This window comes from Anolis carolinensis, chromosome 1 (genome assembly GCF_035594765.1).
Source record: "Anolis carolinensis isolate JA03-04 chromosome 1, rAnoCar3.1.pri, whole genome shotgun sequence".
Taxonomy (NCBI): Eukaryota; Metazoa; Chordata; class Lepidosauria; order Squamata; family Dactyloidae; genus Anolis; species Anolis carolinensis.
Window position 1 is genome coordinate 188,492,924 of NC_085841.1, and position 18,061 is coordinate 188,510,984.

The window sequence follows — 18,061 nt, forward strand, 5'->3', positions numbered from 1 at the left end:
TGAATTGATTCTGTCTCTGTAACTTGAAACCACTCTATTGGTATGACATCTGCTCATGGTGATTTGTTTCTCCCAAGCTCTTTAAGAGTTTACTCACTTTCTGAATGTGGATTCAGCTTCAAGTGAATGCTTCTTTCTTGAATTAGTTTGTCATACTTTAATTTCTTTTAGGGATTTGATGTATTGTTTCTATCGTGTTTTTATTTCTTCTTCAACATTTAGAGTGTTCTTCTTTTGGTTGTAGAGCCATCCTCACTCTTGGTTTAAATTTCCCACTGATTTTGCTGATTTTTGAAAGAGGTCTCTTGTGCTGTCTTTATTGTTGTCTTCTTTTTCTCTGCATTGATTATTGTATTCTCTTTGACAAGTTGCTGAACACTTGCATTCAAGATTCTGATCCTATTTCTGTCACCTAATTTTACTTTTCATCTGTCTCTAACTACTTGAAAGGTTCATCTGATATCCACAGAGGCTTCTATTTTTTTATTATTTATTTACGTCTCTTTTATCCCGCTTTTCTCAACCCCGGAGGGGATTCAAGGTGGCTTCACAACATAGGCAATGTCTTTAAAAACATAGGACGATAAAAATAAACCTCACCATTAAAACAATTAAAGCATTTGAATCCATACAAATTAAAATCATGTGATCCATAGGCGAAGTCCGGGGCCCTTCCATAGATCAATTACACATCTTTTGTATTTAATTATTGCGCTAGATTTTCAAAGGCTTGGTCAAAGAGCCATGTCTTCACTTTTTTGGGGAAGGTCAGGAAGGAGGGAGTTGATCTAATCTCTCTGGTTTTTGGTTCCAGATAGTGTTTTTTGCATTCTTCTCCTGAGGGAAGATATACAGAGATACTCCTTAAATACATGTGCTTTGACATACAGTAGAGTCATTTATCCAACATAAACAGGGAGTCAGAATGTTGGATAAGCGAAAATGTTGGATAATAAGGAGGGATTAAGGAAAAGCCTATTAAATGTCAAATTATGTTATGATTTTACAAATTAAGCGCCAAAACATCATGTTTTGCAACAATTCAACAAAAAAGCAGTTTAATACATGGTAATATTACTTAGTAATTACTGTATTTACGAATTTAGCACCAAAACATCACAATGTATTGAAAACATTGACTACAACAACATTGGCTACTAACAAATTGACTACAAATAAAGATAGAATTGCGTAAAATGAACTTAGAGTAACAACATTGTTGGAAGGTACATCCGTAAAAAGTTCAGTTCATGCTGCCTAGAGAAACAGCTGTGGATATGGGCGAGAGGCAGACTGCGTTGGATAATCCAGAATGTTAGATAAGCGAAGGTTGGATAAGCAAGTCTCTACTGTATTTTGAATAAAGCCTTCTGCCAAAATCTAAGTAAGTTCAGGAGTGATCATTATATCTCAATTCAGTGAATACTGTATACCACATAGTATGCTGTACCATCATACAATGTAGCCCTCTGTTCCTTCATCTGAATATTCATTAAAACATTGACCTGGGTTATAATAAACTTTCTTGATCTTATGGACCATGTGTCTACCCTTGCTGGTTCCTTTGTCTCTGACAGTGTGGATATCCGTGTAATGACCCTAACCATGATTACGAGCCCAGTCTCCAATTCAGGGTAAAAAGAGGCTGCTTCTCAGAGGGGCCATCAACACAAACCTTATATAGTTATCCTGGGCAGGTGTAAAATATGATAGGAGTGGCACAAGCAACGGTTGCACTGAAATAGAAAGAGTACAAAAATGGGAAATAAAAAATAATATAAATATTTAGCAGACTATATTCTCCAGGTTTATATTATTGAAATGAAAAATAAATGCATAAATGGACATCCTATGCGGAACTGGGTCTCGAAGTGGAAAGAACTGATAGCCAGAGTAAAGGGAAAAAGAGACTACAAGGAACTAATTCAGACCATCTCCATGATCCAACAAATAGAATAAGGGAAGGGTGTGTGTGTGTGTGGGGGGGGGGGATAAAAAATGGAGATAGATATAAGTAGGAGACTAAACTGGAATTATAAAGGAGTCAAAAAGTTATACCATTTTCCTTGTATTGGTTGATTTTGTTTCTTTAATACTTCTGTAATATAATGGCAACAAGTTATACTCTACTTGTTGTTGTATTGTTACAATCCAATACATTTTTTACAGTTCTCCTTTCTTAATAAACAAACTGGAGCATTATAGGAGTAGTCAGGTATGAGTATGTAAAGGTAGTGTTGGCTTTTCACAGTGTCAAGACTTTTTCTTCATATGGGGAATTTTGTTGTGAATATGAACGAGTATTTAAGCGTTTTTTTCCCACCCTGCTTCTTCCCAATGCTTCCTTAAGATAGAATTTAAATATAAAAATGCATGTTATAGTCAACTAGGAATGTAGTGTCCAGTTTGGGCCTAGGCAAATTTTCTACAAATATGCTTACATTTGATATTGACCTGAGATCATTCCATACTATTTTTGTGTTCAGCGAGCCATTAGGTATAGCTTATTGGTTGATTTTTTTAGTTCTGTTAATGTTTCTATTAACAAAATAATGTTGTTGTTGTTTTTTTAAAAAAATCAGCTTTAAGTGTCATTACATCTTAATGCTAAGTAGGAACAGGCTAATTATCTACTTAAGTACCAATCTTGCAGTTTTATTTCAGCAACTGTCCCCCAACTCCCCAAACTATAGTTGAATAAATTAAGGAATCAATATGAAAAAGAGCTAAATGTGTACATTTCTTTGTATCCTACTTTTATATGCAAGTCAATTTATGTCATAAATAAATGCACATGTACTGCAAAAAGTATGCAGAAGTAATTTATGGATCACTGTATATATGTAATATATGGATGCTGAAAGATGATCCTCAAATATTAACGTTAGGCATCAGTGTTACTATGTAAAATTGTTGAATATTTGTGCTATTGAAAAATTATGAATTCACTCCATACCTTGTAATAATAGTGTGTTTTTATGGACCACCTGGAAAAGAAGTGCACGGCTTTTTCAATGCCATGGGCTGTGTGGGTTTCTGCCTTGAATATAAAGAGCCTTTCCCCCACTCCAGCTCATAGACAACTTTCTTTCTTTAGTGAGAAAGTGAAAAGCCTTCTTTCCATCACTTTTTCCAACAGTTCTATTACATATTGTTCTTTCCCCCTGCAATGGAAAAGCAATCTGTAGCAATTCAGTGGGAAATCAGCTAGAGGAGAATTCAGCAACAGTAGGGAATTTCAGAGCATATTACATCCCAGGTCCCATGGAATCTGAACTACAAGTTGGGACCCCTCACCTGGAGGAAACCGTTTTCCATATAGTTGTATGGACCTTTAAAAAATGACACTCAATATATACATATATATTCTATTTTAATTTTTAGAGCCATGGATTATATAAAGATAGTTGTTTTATTCTAGCTAGAAGTTACATGTGTATATGGAAATAGGCTACTGCACATGTATAGTTCCTAGCTGGATGAAGAACTGTAGGTGGAAACCCAAGATTTTTCAGGTGTTTCCTCTCTCAATTTCAAATTAACTGGATCTACATTTCTGTATCATTGCACATATAAGTGGACATTGGATAGCCGTTCAGGCTTTGTTCGGAACCCCACATAGAAACCAAAATCTGTGAGTACTCAAGTCCCATTAGATACAGTAGCATAGTAAAATGTTGTCTCTTATATGAAATGACAGAATTGAGATTTGCTAATTAGACTGTGGGTTTTTGGGGGGGATATTTCCAAAGTGGGTGAATCTGTGGGTACAGAGTTCCATCAATACTAGCATTTTAGGGAGGAGAAGGTGCTAGCTAGACTGATAAAGAGAGCTTTGTTTCTGTAACTCTTAAAAACTGTATAAATTCATTGCTGGATTATAGTCATTTATTTATTTGGCTTTAGCAGATGGAATGCCCTTAGCAAGCATATTAAGAACCTTTAATATTAAAAAGGGGTTTTTTTTGCTATTCCATAGCCTGAGATAAATGAAGAGATTATCCTGCTTTTCATGAACATTTTGTAGATTGTTTTAATGGGATTTCCAGTTAATTATAAGCTACAAACTATTGTAGAATGATAAATAATGGAAGAGGGATTCTGAAGCAATTAAAGACTAAACCAAGGCTTTGACAAAACCAGAGTTTCTCCTGTTTCCAAAAATGTTGTTATGGTTCTCTGTGTAAAAGGATATAGAATCATAGAGTTGGAAGAGACCTTATGGGCCATCCAGTCTATCCCCCTGCCAAGAAACAGGAAATCGCATTCAAAGTACCCCCGACAGATGGCCATCCAGCTTCTGCTTAAAAGCCTCCAATGAAGGAGCCTCTACCACAGTCTGGGGGAGAGAGTTCCACTGCCAAACAGCTCTCACAGTTGGGAAGTTCTTCCTGATCTTCAGGTGGAATTTCCTTTCGGCTTCCTAGTCTCCAAGGCAGCAAAAAACAAGCTTTCTCACTCTTCCCTATGACTTCCCCTCACATATTTATACATGGCTGTCATGTCTCCTTCTCTTCTGTAGGCTAAACATGCCCAGCTCTTTCAGCTGCTCCTCTTAGAACTTGTTCTCCAGACCCTTGATCATTTTAGTCACCCTCCTCTGGACACATTCCAGCTTGTCAACATCTCCCTTCAATTGAGGTGCTCAAAATTGGACACAGTATTCCAGGTGTGGTCTGACCAAGGCAGAATAGAGGGGAAGCATGACTTCTCTGGATCTAGATACTATACTCCTGTTTATGCAGGCCAAAATCCCAGTGACTTCTTTAGCTGCCGCATCACATTGCTGGCTCATGTTTAACTTGTTGTCCATGAGATCTTTTCTACACGTACTTCTGTTGAGCCAGGCATTCCCCATTCTGTATCTTTGCATTTCATTTTTTTCTATCTAAGTGGAGTATCTTGTATTTGTCCCTTCATTTTGTTAGTTTCGGCCCAGCTCTCTAATCTGTTAAGATCGTTTTGGATTCTGCTGCTGTCGTCTGGGGTATTAGCTATCCCTCCCAGTTTGGTGTCATCTCCAAACTTGATGATCATGCTTCTAGCCCTTCATCTAAGTCGTTAATAAAGATGTTAAACAGAACTGTGCCCAGGACGGAGCCCTGCGGCACTCCACTCGTCACATCTTTCCAGGATGAAGAGGAATCATTGGTGAGCACCTTTGGGTTCATTCATTACTGATCCACCTAACTAGTTTTGTCTATCCCACATTTTACTAGTTTGTTTGCCAGAAGGTTATGGGGAACCTTGTTGAAGGCATTACTGAAATCCCGGTACGCTACATCCACGGCGTTCCCTGTATCGACCCATCTTGTAACTCTATCGAAAAAAGAGATCAGTTTAGTCTGGCATGACTTGTTTTTGGTAAATCCGTGTTGACTATTAGCAATGACCACATTTGTTGCTAAGTGTTTATAGATCACTTCCTTAATGATCTTTTCCAGAATCTTGCCTGGTATCGATGTGAGGCTGACCGGACGGTAATTGTTTGGGGTGTCCTTTTTCTCTTCTTGAAGATAGGGACCACATTTGCCCTCCTCCAATCTGCTGGGACTTCTCCCGTTCTCCAAGAACTCTCAAAGATGATTGCCAGTGGTTCTGAAATAACTTCCGCTAGTTCCTTCAATACTCTTGGATGTAGTTGATCTGGCCCTGGGGACTTAAATTCGTTTAGAGTGGCCAGATATTGCTGAACGACTTGTTTCCCTATTTGGGATTGGATTCCCCCTAATCCCTCGTCCACTCCATGTTGCTGAGGTTGGGGATGGCTTTCTTTTTGTGAGAAGACTGAGGCAAAGATTGACATTTCTTAATTATTAACGTGGGCTTCACCTATATATGTTATAGAAGGAAAGTATAGTAGCAAATGAATTTAACCTTGTAGTAGCATTTAGTGAAACGTTTGGTGCAGTGGTTGACCAGGATTCAAATCGCCATTCAGCCATGGAAACCCAATGGGTGACCTTGGGCAAACTTCATCTGAAAAAATTGTAGCCTCAGAGGAAGACAGTAGCAAATTCCCTTTGAACAGAATTGTGTCAAGAACATTCCTGATAAGGTTGCCTCAGCATAAGTTGGAAATGACTTGAAGGCATGCAAAAAGAAATCATATTCAGACACCTGGTTAGCTTGTATAGTATAACACTGTTTTAATGTATCAGATGAAACTAGCTTGGAAATCCCTGACCTTGATTTCTTAAATCTTAAAAAAAAAATTACTAGGAAGCTTGGCAGCTTCCATTGACCTTTCTTCAACCTAAATTAAATATTTAAATATGACTGTGCCTCATCAGAGAAATGAGATTTCAGGTGTGTAGTCTGACAGGTTGGTTACCCAGTTAAGTTGGGGTAGTTCTGCTGAATTAGAAGGTATTTCAGGGAGTATGCTGCATGGAGTCACACTTCCTTCATATTTCAGTGTTGAGAACATGATCCTTGATGTCAAGAGTTCGATTGTCTGGAGTGATTTTGTTCAGCTGAGTCTACACCTGTTCCTATATGTGTCTGGTCTAACCACAAGATATATTTTGTCTAGATTACTCAAACATACTACCTGGGCTGCCTCTTGAGAAATACTAGGAAGTGTGTGTATTATAGCCATACTTTCACTGGTTAAGGAAGCATATTTTTCATGTCAACACATGCTTTGACTGTTGATACTGTTGTAGCACCTTGTGCCTTTGGAAACTGTGAGGAACCTTCATCAGTTCCAGAATGCTTTGACTGTGGCAAGCTACAGAAAACACTTCTTATCTTACAGCAGCTTTCCTGGATAGTGGTTCATTAGAAGCTACAAATTTTTGGATATAGACTTTACGAAAGACTATATCTTAATATATGAATGTGTGCTTGTTCTCATCTAAATCTAATCTAAATCTAATCTAAATCTAAATCTAATCTATCTAAATCCATAATAAAAGCGAAAACCCGTATATGTGTATGTGTCTGCTCACACAGACAGCCTCCGGCCTCCACAAACAGGCTATACTTCCCAGGATTAAGAATCTAGCAAGTCACTGTTTTCCATTGACATTGCGGTTACAGCGAGCACCATGAACATGCAGTTCAAACCCTCTCAATGTCCTTCCCAAACACTACAGGTCACCACCCAAATAATGTTTTCATTTGGGAACCATTTCATCCTAGATTTTGCATTGTCCCCCACCACAGGCAGGCATCCAAGGGTTCTCCATTGCTGTGGAATTTGCATGACCCCGCCTACTGCCCTTCCCTTTCCAATCTGTCTGCAGAACAAACCCAGCACAACTACACTTCCTGGAGGAGTTTGGGGGATTGATTCCACATGGTGGAAGTTGCAGTTCACCCTGCATCAAATCAGAGCACTGTGACTCCTACTGGGGAATGTGGAGGAGTTGTAGTTCATCTACACTCAGAATGCACTATGAATCCAAACAATGATGGCTCTGGACCAAACTTGCCATGCATTCCCGATATGCCCAGATTTGAATACTGGTGGGTTTGGAGGGGAATTGGCCTGGACATTTGGGAGTAGTAGGTACTGGTATTTATACTTCACCTGCAATGAATGAGGACTCCGAACCCCACCAATGATGGACGAGGACCAAACTTGGCACACAGAGCCCCCATAACAAACATAACGTATTGGACAAGTTTGGGGGAAATGAAGTTATAGTTCACCTGCATCCAGACAAACAGTGCCCCCCCCCCCCCCCGACAATGGACCGGGACCAAACTTTGCACAGAGAAGCCTCATGACCAACTGAACATTCTGCAGGGGTTTGTGGGAAGTGGCCTTCAATCTGGGAGTTGTAGTTCACCCACATCCAAAGAGCACTGAACCCAGCCAATGACAGATCTGGACCGCCCTTGGTACACAAACCCAAAATGGCCAACTTTGAATACTGGGAATTTTAGTTCACCCACTCCAAACTAAGAATACCTAACATTCAAAGACAAACAGTGCCTTTCCCAGATGACCCGGGCACCACCGGGTCCCCAAGCTAGTATACATTGAAGTTCACCATCCATCATCTTAAGCACATGTGGAGAAGCTGCTTTCTTTCCTCTTTGGCTTTGCTTTTGTCAGCAGGCAAATAACTTTTACTACATAGCTTAGAACAGGCATGGGCAAACTTCAGCCCTCCAGGTGTTTTGGACCTCAGCTCCCATAATTCCTAACAGCTGGTATGATGGCTGGGATTTCTGGGAGTTGAAGTTTGCCTATGCCTGGCCTAGAAGGATGCAATGATCAATTATACCTAAAGCTACAGAGAAATCAAGCAGAATCAATAAGGACACGTTCTTCCTGTCCAGTCTCTGTTATATATTATCTAACAGCGGAACCAAAACTTCACTGGAGACTGCCAAATGGTCTGCTTTCTCTTGTAGACCAGGTTTTAAAAGATCCCTAACCAATCAAGACAGCTGTGATGAATGGTTCTCTACAGATGCAATGGTGGCAGATTTAATATGCACATGTATATATGTATGTATGGGCCAGCACTGCGTCTCATAGGCCTTCAAATAGGCCATAGCCCAGAGCTTTTCAAACGGTGTGTTGCTCCTGAGGGGAGTAGCTGCTGCCAATGGGAGCAACAGCCATGGCAGCTACTCAGACAGCTCCTTTTGCCTGACCACCACACACCCATTTGCCTCGCTGCATGCATGCCCCTGGGATGGAAGAAGAGACCCTCAAAGGATATCCAACCCAACCCCTTCAGCCATGCAGGAAGACAGTCCACCCCCACTCCCCCCCAAAAAAGAAAACAGAAAGACATCCAGCCTCAGTTCAAAAGCCTCCAGAGAAGGAGACTCCACTGAGCTCCCAGGTAGTCTATACTTCACTAGGGTTTTAAGAAATCCCCAAAGGGCATCTAGTCCAACCCCCTTCAGCCAGGCAGGAGGAAACAATCAAAGTGTCAGTGGATGGCCATCTGCATCTGTTTAAAAACCTCCAGAGAAGTTTACTCACTACATAGATGGAATTCTGGAGTTGCCCACAAATAGGTACTGTTATAATTTTTATAATTTGCACAGTTTTGTTGATTGAGTTGCAGTAATTACTAAAATAGATAAGCTTCTAATTTAGAAAAGAATATCTGTTGACAGTGATGTTTGTGATGAGCCACACCGAATAGCTATAGAAGACACTACACAAGGATCAAGTGTAGTACATGAGAAGAGTAAAGGAAAACATTCCAAACCTCGTTTATACAGTAAAGATAATATGAAACTTATACATACTTATACATACATTGTATGAAACTTTTATAAAGGGTTGGATTAACCTCTAGTTTGCTAGTAAAACTGAATTGCTCTGTTGAGAAAGGATGCATGTCTAAAAAGCATGTCACCAACATGAAAAGTTGGAAAACTCTGCCATAGCCCATGCCTGATTGGACTTACTCCAGGTTTTTTGGCAATGTTTTATGAGTTGCTGTCTCACTCATTTCATTGTTATCAATTCCCTATAAAACCAAGGGGCTGATTTAACTTTTACCTGTGAAATCAGGAGTGATTGTTCTTTCCACTTGGGTCATATACCGATTCCAGAGATCAACCATAGCTTCAACAGAATTGTCTGCCGAGGTGACAGGAAAATCCTCCAAAGCCATCAGGAAATCATCAGCCTCCTAGGGAAGACCTTCTTAACCTGTCTCCCAACCTGTGGTGGTCACTATTATAGTGTTTTATAAGCAATAAGTCAATTGTTTAAAGAACAGTTATTATTAATAATTGATGTCACTGCTTTTATTTGCTTTAATTCTCTGTTTTTAATGTAGATGTTTTACCAATAGCATGTTTTTATGGCATTGAATTGTTGCCAATATGTGAAGCCACTTTGAGTCCCCCTCTGGATTGAGAAGGGCGGGGTACAAATATGGTAAATAAATAAATAAATAAATAAAGACAATGCGCAAAATAGTACACCAATACAATCACAAAAGAAGCGGAAACTGGAAAAATGATAGCACTTTCAACAGAGTCATAACCATTGTTTTTAAATCTAGGTCTATCAACAAATGTATACACAATAAGTCTTTAATTAGTTACATTATATAGTGTTCCCTCACTTATCGTGGGGATTACGTTCCAGGACCACCCACAAAAGTAAAAATCTGCAAAGTATGGACGCTACTATTTATTTTAATATTTATACATTATTTTAGTAGTAAGGTGGCCTTTCTCCCCTTCGCAAGCCCCGGGGAGGCTTGTAGGCCATTTGCTGAAGTGATGAGGCGCAGGCCGAGTCTACTGGTGCTGCCTGTTGGTGGCTGAAGAGAACAGGCCAGGCCAGGGAGGGCTGTATGGCCACGTCCCATAAGCATCCGAGAAAACCGGAAAAACAGTGAGTCCGCGAAAAGCAAACTGCGAAGTAGCGGGGGAACACTGTATTAAAATACTGAGTCCAAATGTTTACATGTTTCTTTAGAAGCACTTTATGGCCATGCATTACTAGTTACAGTAATTAGTTACTTTGATTAGCTAGCAAAGGGCAAAACTATGTGGGAAACTGTTGGCATAATTTTACCTTAAATGTACAAAGTGACAGAAAATATTTTCTATCTATATTTTCCTTGAAAACGAAGTCTCATGCTTTCCAACATATCACAGATGAAAAACGAGGATGCATGTAGCAGACAACAAGATACATTATTAATGAGTAAGGACACAAAAATACTATTTTAAGCACAGATGTCCTGGTATTAATGTTCTGAGTTTAGGAGCCCCACATCAATAAATGCAATAGTCTGTGTGTATACAACTGTATGTGTAACATGATTAACAATAAATACTTTTCTCAAGTTGCTCCTGACATGAAAAAAACCTATACTACAACTCCCAGGAGTTCATACATTGAGCCATGGCATTGTTTCTACAGTGTAGATTCACACAAAGTTGGATGATAGAGCTTTAACAAACAAAACTGGAAAAGTTTGAGATTTCCAGACATGGGAACCTACATGCTGCAAGCTGTATCATAGAAGCTGAAATGACTGCAGTCTATGGACTTTAGTAGCTGTACAAATAGGAGAATTACAAAAATCTATAGGGGGAAATGCAGTGTTCCTGGCCACTGCAGGATGTACTGCTGAGGCTTGAAGTGTCTAGTGTGTGCATCTGATTCTCTTCAGTTTTTGTGATGCAGCTGGTAGGGCTCCATTGTACTCTGAACACTGAAGGCTCCTTTGCTTCCAAACAAGATAGACATAAATCCACATGTTCATTTTAAGTGTACAAGTTGAGTCTCCTTTATCCAGACATCCCAGACTCCAAATACGCGGAAATCCAAATCTTTTTACTGTCAGCTACCCACTCTCATCTTTAAGGAAAGGGGGTTAGTCAAATCTCCTGTGTACACTGACGTTTTCCTCAAGGTGCCCTGATGGAAAGAAAAAGGGGGACGAAGGGAGGACAGTGCATACACAAAATCCCTCATCTTTCATCTTCCATCCGGCCAGTGACAGGCAGCACATGGTGGATGATATGGACATGGAAACAGCTCTCATATGGAAACAGATGTGAGGGCAAGCTGCTTCTTGTATCCCGCCCTGAGGAAATAAAAAAAAATCACAGGGGGAGAGGGATGAGGAAGAAGATGATGTTCCTCTTCTTTCCATCTTCTTTGCTAAACCAACAGAAAGTATGCTGACAGCTAGATTGGTGTCACCGATGTCTGCTTTTTACAAGGGCCTTGTACAATTAGCAACCCCCCCCTCCCCGCCCCACTTCTGTTTGTCCATTAAAACTCCTTGCGGGAAAACACAGAGGGTACTGGATGTATGACTGTCCCTTTCCCCATTTCCTCATTCACTATTTATAGGCATACTAGCTGTGCCCGGCCACGCGTTGCTGTGGCTTAGTCTGGTGGTGTTGGTCAGTCTACACTAGGTTGTATTTATGCTGTGACCTCCACCCTTCTTTATACTCACATTAGTAGTAGTATTTGAAGTCTGTTACCTTCTTCAATTTTTGTGTTGATTGATAATTGCTTGAGATCCCTGTTGTCTTTGGTTTGTTGTTAATTGTAATGTCTGATTCTGCTGAGTGCGGTTTATATTTTTATTGTGGTACAATAGTCTTTTTTTTGTTTTGCCTGTGTATGTGTTTATTATTATTGTTGTTGTAGTGGTCATGAAGGTTGGATAAGTTAGATGCTACTGTATTGTTTTTTGGAGGCCCAGTGTAGCACTGACTGGCCTCTCAGCCTCAGTGCCTGGCTGCTTCTTGCCTGTGATGGTGTTGATTCTTATTGTTGTTGTTGTTGTTGTTGTAATTGTTATTATTGTAATTGTTTTTTTGGAGGCCAAGTGTGAATGTAGGGATTGGGGAGGTGGATGAGTTGTGTTGTCAGATTTTGTATTTGTTATAGTCACAATGCGTTGTTGTGAGTTTTGTGGGTCCAGATTGTGGTTTTGTGGTGTGGTTGTGTTGTTACAACTGAGAGGCAAGGCTTTTGTGTTGTGTTGCCAAGTTTTGTATTTCTGGGGCGTTTAGTTGTGTGCCAAGTTTTGTATTTCTGGGGCGTTAAGTTGTGTTGTTATAGTCACGATGCATTGTTGTGAGTTTTGTGGGTCCGGATTGTGGTTTTGTGGTGTGGTTGTGTTGTTACAATCAGGAGGGAATGCTTTTGTGTTGTGTTGCCAAGTTTCGTATTTCTGGGGCGTTTAGTTATGTTGTTATAGTCACGATGCGTTGTTGTGAGTTTTGTGGGTGTTGTGTGGTTTTGTGGTGTGGTTGTGTTGTTACAACTGGGAGGCAAGGCTTTTGCATTGTGTTGCCAAGTTTTGTATTTCTGGGGTGTTTAGTTGTGTTGTTATCACATGATGCGTTGTTGTGAGTTTTGTGGGTCTGGATTGTGGTTTTGTGGTGTGGTTGTGTTGTTGTAACCTGGAGGCAAGCCTTTTGCATTGTGTTGCCAAATTTCGTATTTCTGGGATGTTTAGTTTTGTTGTTATAGTCACTGCGCAAACAACTTTATCATTTTATATATATAGTCTCACTTATCCAAGCTAAACGGGCTGGCAGAAGCTTGGATAAGCGAATATCTTGTATAATAAGGAGGGATTAAGGAAAAGCCTATTAAACATCAAATTAGGTTATAATTTTACAAATTAAGCACCAAAACATCATGTTACACAACAAATTTGACAGAAAAAGTAGTTCAATACGCAGTAATGTTATGTTGCAATTACTGTACTTATGAATTTAGCACCAAAATATCATGATATATTGAAAATATTGACTACAAAAATGCCTTGGATAATCCAGAACATTGGATAAGCGAGTCTTGGAAAAGTGAGACTCTACTGTATTCCAGAATAAACAAATTAATAACACTGGAAAAAAAACCTGGTCTCAAGTATAGAGATTCATACTGTATAAGTTAAGACAAGTGGTCTTGACACTTCTCGTCAACATCTACCCAGAAAAAGAGTGGAAAGAAAGGAAATAATGGGATTATGTTACTGGGCCAATGACAGTGAGTTGCCCAATAAAGGCAAATAATGAGTAATGGAACCAATTAAAATATAATTAACTTCTAAGGTCTGCAATGTAATAACCAGACCTTGAAAAAATCTTTTTGTGTGTGTACTAGAATGACTAGAATTCCCCAGCCAGTATGGCTAGTAATTTACCATGCTCTTGTAAGAATTTGGAAATGTCTTACATGTATTTCAGTGGGGTGAATTTACTATGCCTAAGATGATTAAAAGTGTATAACAGCCTTAGTGAGTGAACTGGATTATTCTATTTTGGCAAAATAATGTTTCTCTTGTGCTTATTTCTTCTCCCCGTGCCCCTACATTCTTCACTTCTTGTCTTTAGGCTGTGCATCTGGCTCAGGCGAGTTTTCAAATTGAAGCCTTTGGCTCCTCATTTGTTCTTGACCTCTCACTGAATAAGTAAGTTTACATTTGTAATCCTTATTCTTTTTCATTATAGAAATCATGACCTATTTTATTTGTCAGAAATTATCTGGGATATATTCATTTCCTGAAATATTATCTATCCCAGATTACAAAGGAATTGCTAACCCTTCAAATATGTTTGTGACAAAATTATGCAAAGAGGAAACAGTCAGTCCTCCACATTCACCGACGTTTAGGCACAAGACCCCCGTGAAAGTGAAAAATTATGCATAAAGAACTTGCTAATTTTTTTACCCTAGAGGAATTTCTAGGGCCTCAAGCATGACTTATGAGAGAAAACATTGTAATCCATGGGACGTACTTTTGAATATATGTGAATAATCAAATTGTGAATAATCAAAGCTACAACTGTCAAATTACAAATGTGGAAGTCTGACTGTACAATGAATAATCGTAGAAGCCAAGTTCAAGTTGGAGACTTCTGCTGGATACTGCTGTTTTCTCAAGAGTTGGCAATGCCCTTTTGTAGCTCACCACACACAATAAGAACTTATTTTGGAGGACTAGGAAAACCTCTGGAGCACATTTTATGTCATGCTGTACAGCCGTTCTCCAAATACAATAGTCAGAGGCAGTCCTAAAGTCAACACAGTAATCAGTCCAAACAGAGGTTCAAAGCAAGAAAGTAGTCTTATGTCCATTCCACAAAGTCCATAGCAGATAGTCTCACCAAATGTCCAAGTCAAGATCCAAAACATGTAATCCGAGGGCCAAGGCACAAAAATCACCAACAAGTTACCAGCTGTAGTTCTATTACAAGACGTTGCTTCCAACAAAGAGCTACTACAAACACCAGTTATTTATGCTGCCAAATTTCTCATTCTTAATTGCATGAAGTACAGCCTATTTTGTCTATTCCAAATTAATCTCACTTTAAAATCCTGCATGTTCAATAAGATTAATTTAGTGTAGCAGGTTAGATGACTGCAGTAGTATGATAATGTGTGTGCTGCATATTATAGAGTAAATGTTTGCTGTAATTTTCTTGCTGCATTTGCAAGGTAGGGTTACTGCAGTGCTTAGAAGGGAAGATGCAAAAGATGTGGAAAGCTGTCTGTATAGGTATAAGGAAAGATATTAAGTGAAAAGATACAAAAGAGAAACAGCAAGGAAACAATTGCTAATTGAATTTGTAAATGCATTTCTTAATTTGAAGATAAGTTGCAGTATATTTTATGCAAAATGTTTGGTACAGAGCATTTGGCAAATAAAAGGCTTTCCCAGCTTTGGAGTAGAAAAAAAAGCTTTAAATAAGAAATGCAATCTGCATTGGAGATATGCTACTGCAGCACTTTCTTTTCTTTCCCATGGTTGTCTATAAGTATGGCATTTACCAAAGCAGATAATCTGGATTTTATATGGCAGTGTAGAAGGGACCTTAGAAAGTAAATATAAATATGAGTTTCATATCTGGGGAGGCAATTCACAGTGCATCCGGATCCAAGGCCATTTAAAGGATAAAAGCAATACCTTAAGGTGGAAAATGTTCAAGCTATGGGGAGGAAATGGTTTGTGTGTGTCTACACAATCACTGGTTGTTCTAAATTATGCTAAAACAACCCACTTCCTCGCAAGTTCTAGTCCCCACCCCCAACCCAAACCCTGGGCTTTCCTGGGAGGTGTAGCTAGATGTCATCCCAGCTCAAACAAAGGTTGCCCCGAGATGCCATCCAGGCCCCCATTTTGCTTCTTAAAATGATGTCAGAGGGTGGGGGAAGGAGGAGGGCCAGTACATTGTGTTTTAATTGTAATAGCCAGTATGTTAGCATTGTATTGTATCCAACTATGGCTTGTCTATAGTGTAAGGGTGGTCATTTCCCCTTGAAAATCCCCAGTAGGGCACACAGGTCTTCCAAAATGAAACTCAAAATGGCATGGTGCCATTCTGATTCAAAAATTTGCTGTGATGAGTTCTCCTTTGGGAAGACGTTTGGGGCTGGGGCTGAGGTAAGCAAAACCACTGCTTGTTGTTGTTGCTGTTGTTGTTGTTTTCATTAATTTATATAGCACCATTAGTATAATGACATTTTACAGGAGCAGTATACAATTGTTAATTGGAAGGTTCCTTGCCCTTAGGATTACAGTCTAAGGACGATTCCAGACATTCATTAAACCTCCTTCGGAGTGGGTTTATAAAACCTGCTCCAAAGGCGATTTAAGTCAGGGGGAACAAAGGGCTTTGCCTGTTGGCTGTCCCCATGCCATCCTGCAGATGGCATCTGATAAAACTTTGCATGAGTCAGGGATAGCTGGATCTCAAGAGATATTACTTTTCTGTTGCTAATGGAGTTTAAATTGTGTTACTTGCATATAGTCAAATAGGGGATTAGCTTCTACCTACATTGAAATCCCCCTATACTATCTTAAGTGATAACATCTCAGGCCCCTTCCACACTGCCCTTTATCCCAGGATCTGATCCCAGATTATCTGCTTATTCAAGATTATCTGGCAGATATTATGAATTATCTGTATTATTCTGGATTATATGGCTATGTGGAAGGGCCCTTTGTGGCAGTGTAGAGTCATATAATCTAGTTCAAATTTATAATCTGGGATAAAATCCTCGGATATAGAGCAGTGTAAATCCAACCCTAGATTAGTGAGGCCCCTTTTACACTGCCATATAAAATCCATATTATCTGCATTGATAATCTGGAGTATATGGCAGTGTAGAAGGGAACTTCCACGCAGCTGTATAAAATCCCACATTGCTTTGGACTGAATTATGGCAGTGTGGACTCAGATAACCCAGTTCAAAACATATATTGTGGATGATCTGCCTTTATATTCTGGGTTATATGGCTGTGTGGAAGGGCACTGAAAGTGAAGGGTCAAAAACATTTGGATGAATACAATTGTCTACTTCTCATTTGGAAAATTACCTTCCCAGTCTTAAAGGCATCTATAATAGTTCATTTCCTTAATGGTGTAAATAATAACATAAAAATAATCCTGGAGATCTATGGGCCTTTCCACACAGCCATATAACCCAGAATATCAAGACAGATCATCCACAATATCTGCTTTAAACTGGACTACCGTAGTCTATACTGTCATATAATCCAGTCCAATGTGGATTTTATACAGCTGTGTGGGCTTATGACAAACTTCCAAAGTTTGGAACCAGGTGTTAAGATTTCATTTGCACTTATTAATAGGAGTTATTTATTTGCCATTTTCACTTCCTACTTCCAATCTATGTTTAAATACTCAGTAAATCCACACAACAATATTTTGTCTATGGGTTTGTTTTTAAGGGAAAACATGAGATATTTAAGACTACAACATTTAAGATCATTTTCATTTGTATGTGTACTCCCAGCAAAGGTGAGAAGCCCTGTTGAATAAATATGTTCTTGCATACAGTATGTATTCAGGATTTTAGTAAAAAGTCTATATGTAACCTTTTTACCTTCAAATTCTTAGAGCAAAACATTCAACTTGTATTTATTTTGCTTAAAGGGCAAATTGACATACACTTCAGTCCTCTGCATCAGTTTCTCTCCTCTTTATAAACCAGCATTTTTAGCAGCTCTTTGATTCCTGTGGGGATGCACCAAAGCAGTTAATAGCTTTTATGTTTGTCATCAATATTTTCATGATTTCCTAAGTATTAAAACAAAACCACACACTTTTCTTACAGGAGCAATTTCCTGCCCCACCATTCTTCATTTTCTTTTGAGGCAGACATCTTTTTCTTTCTGATTCCTGTGTTAGTTTTTTTTACTTCTGTTTTTCTACGATTATGACATCTCCTGGAGAGTGTCCCAAAACCTCAGCACTCAAATGGGGACCAAGCTGAATTCTGCAGTTAGTGGTCATATCTAGTTTTTTTCTGATACTCTTCTAACTCATTGTATTTGCTTAATTGTACTTAGATGACAATTTTAGTAGGCTGTAAGCCATTTTGACACTGAAAAATGGAAGGATATACAGTACGCTGCTTAATATTTCTTAACAGATTCAGTTCTTCTGATAAAATAAGTGCTTGGAAAGTTATTTTAAGTAGTTATGTTAATAGTACTATTCCCCCAAGAGAGTTTGTTTCAATTATTATTTAAATAGTAATCCTTTCTCATTTCTTAAGAGTGACCAAAATAGGTGTGTAAAATAACTGAAAAGCTAGTTTCAGTGGTATAAAAAC

At 39.0% G+C, this 18,061-nt stretch overlaps 1 protein-coding gene across 8 annotated transcripts in view; it reads left to right on the plus strand.

The window, feature by feature from the left end:
• adam23 (ADAM metallopeptidase domain 23) overlaps positions 1-18,061 on the plus strand; it is a 79,819-nt gene that overhangs the window by 7,342 nt on the left and 54,416 nt on the right. For all 8 annotated transcript variants that reach the window (XM_062962467.1, XM_062962457.1, XM_062962461.1 and 5 more), the window contains exon 3: positions 13,813-13,889. In XM_062962467.1, coding sequence (XP_062818537.1) covers positions 13,813-13,889 — 77 coding nt within the window. The remainder of the gene's footprint in view (positions 1-13,812; positions 13,890-18,061) is intronic.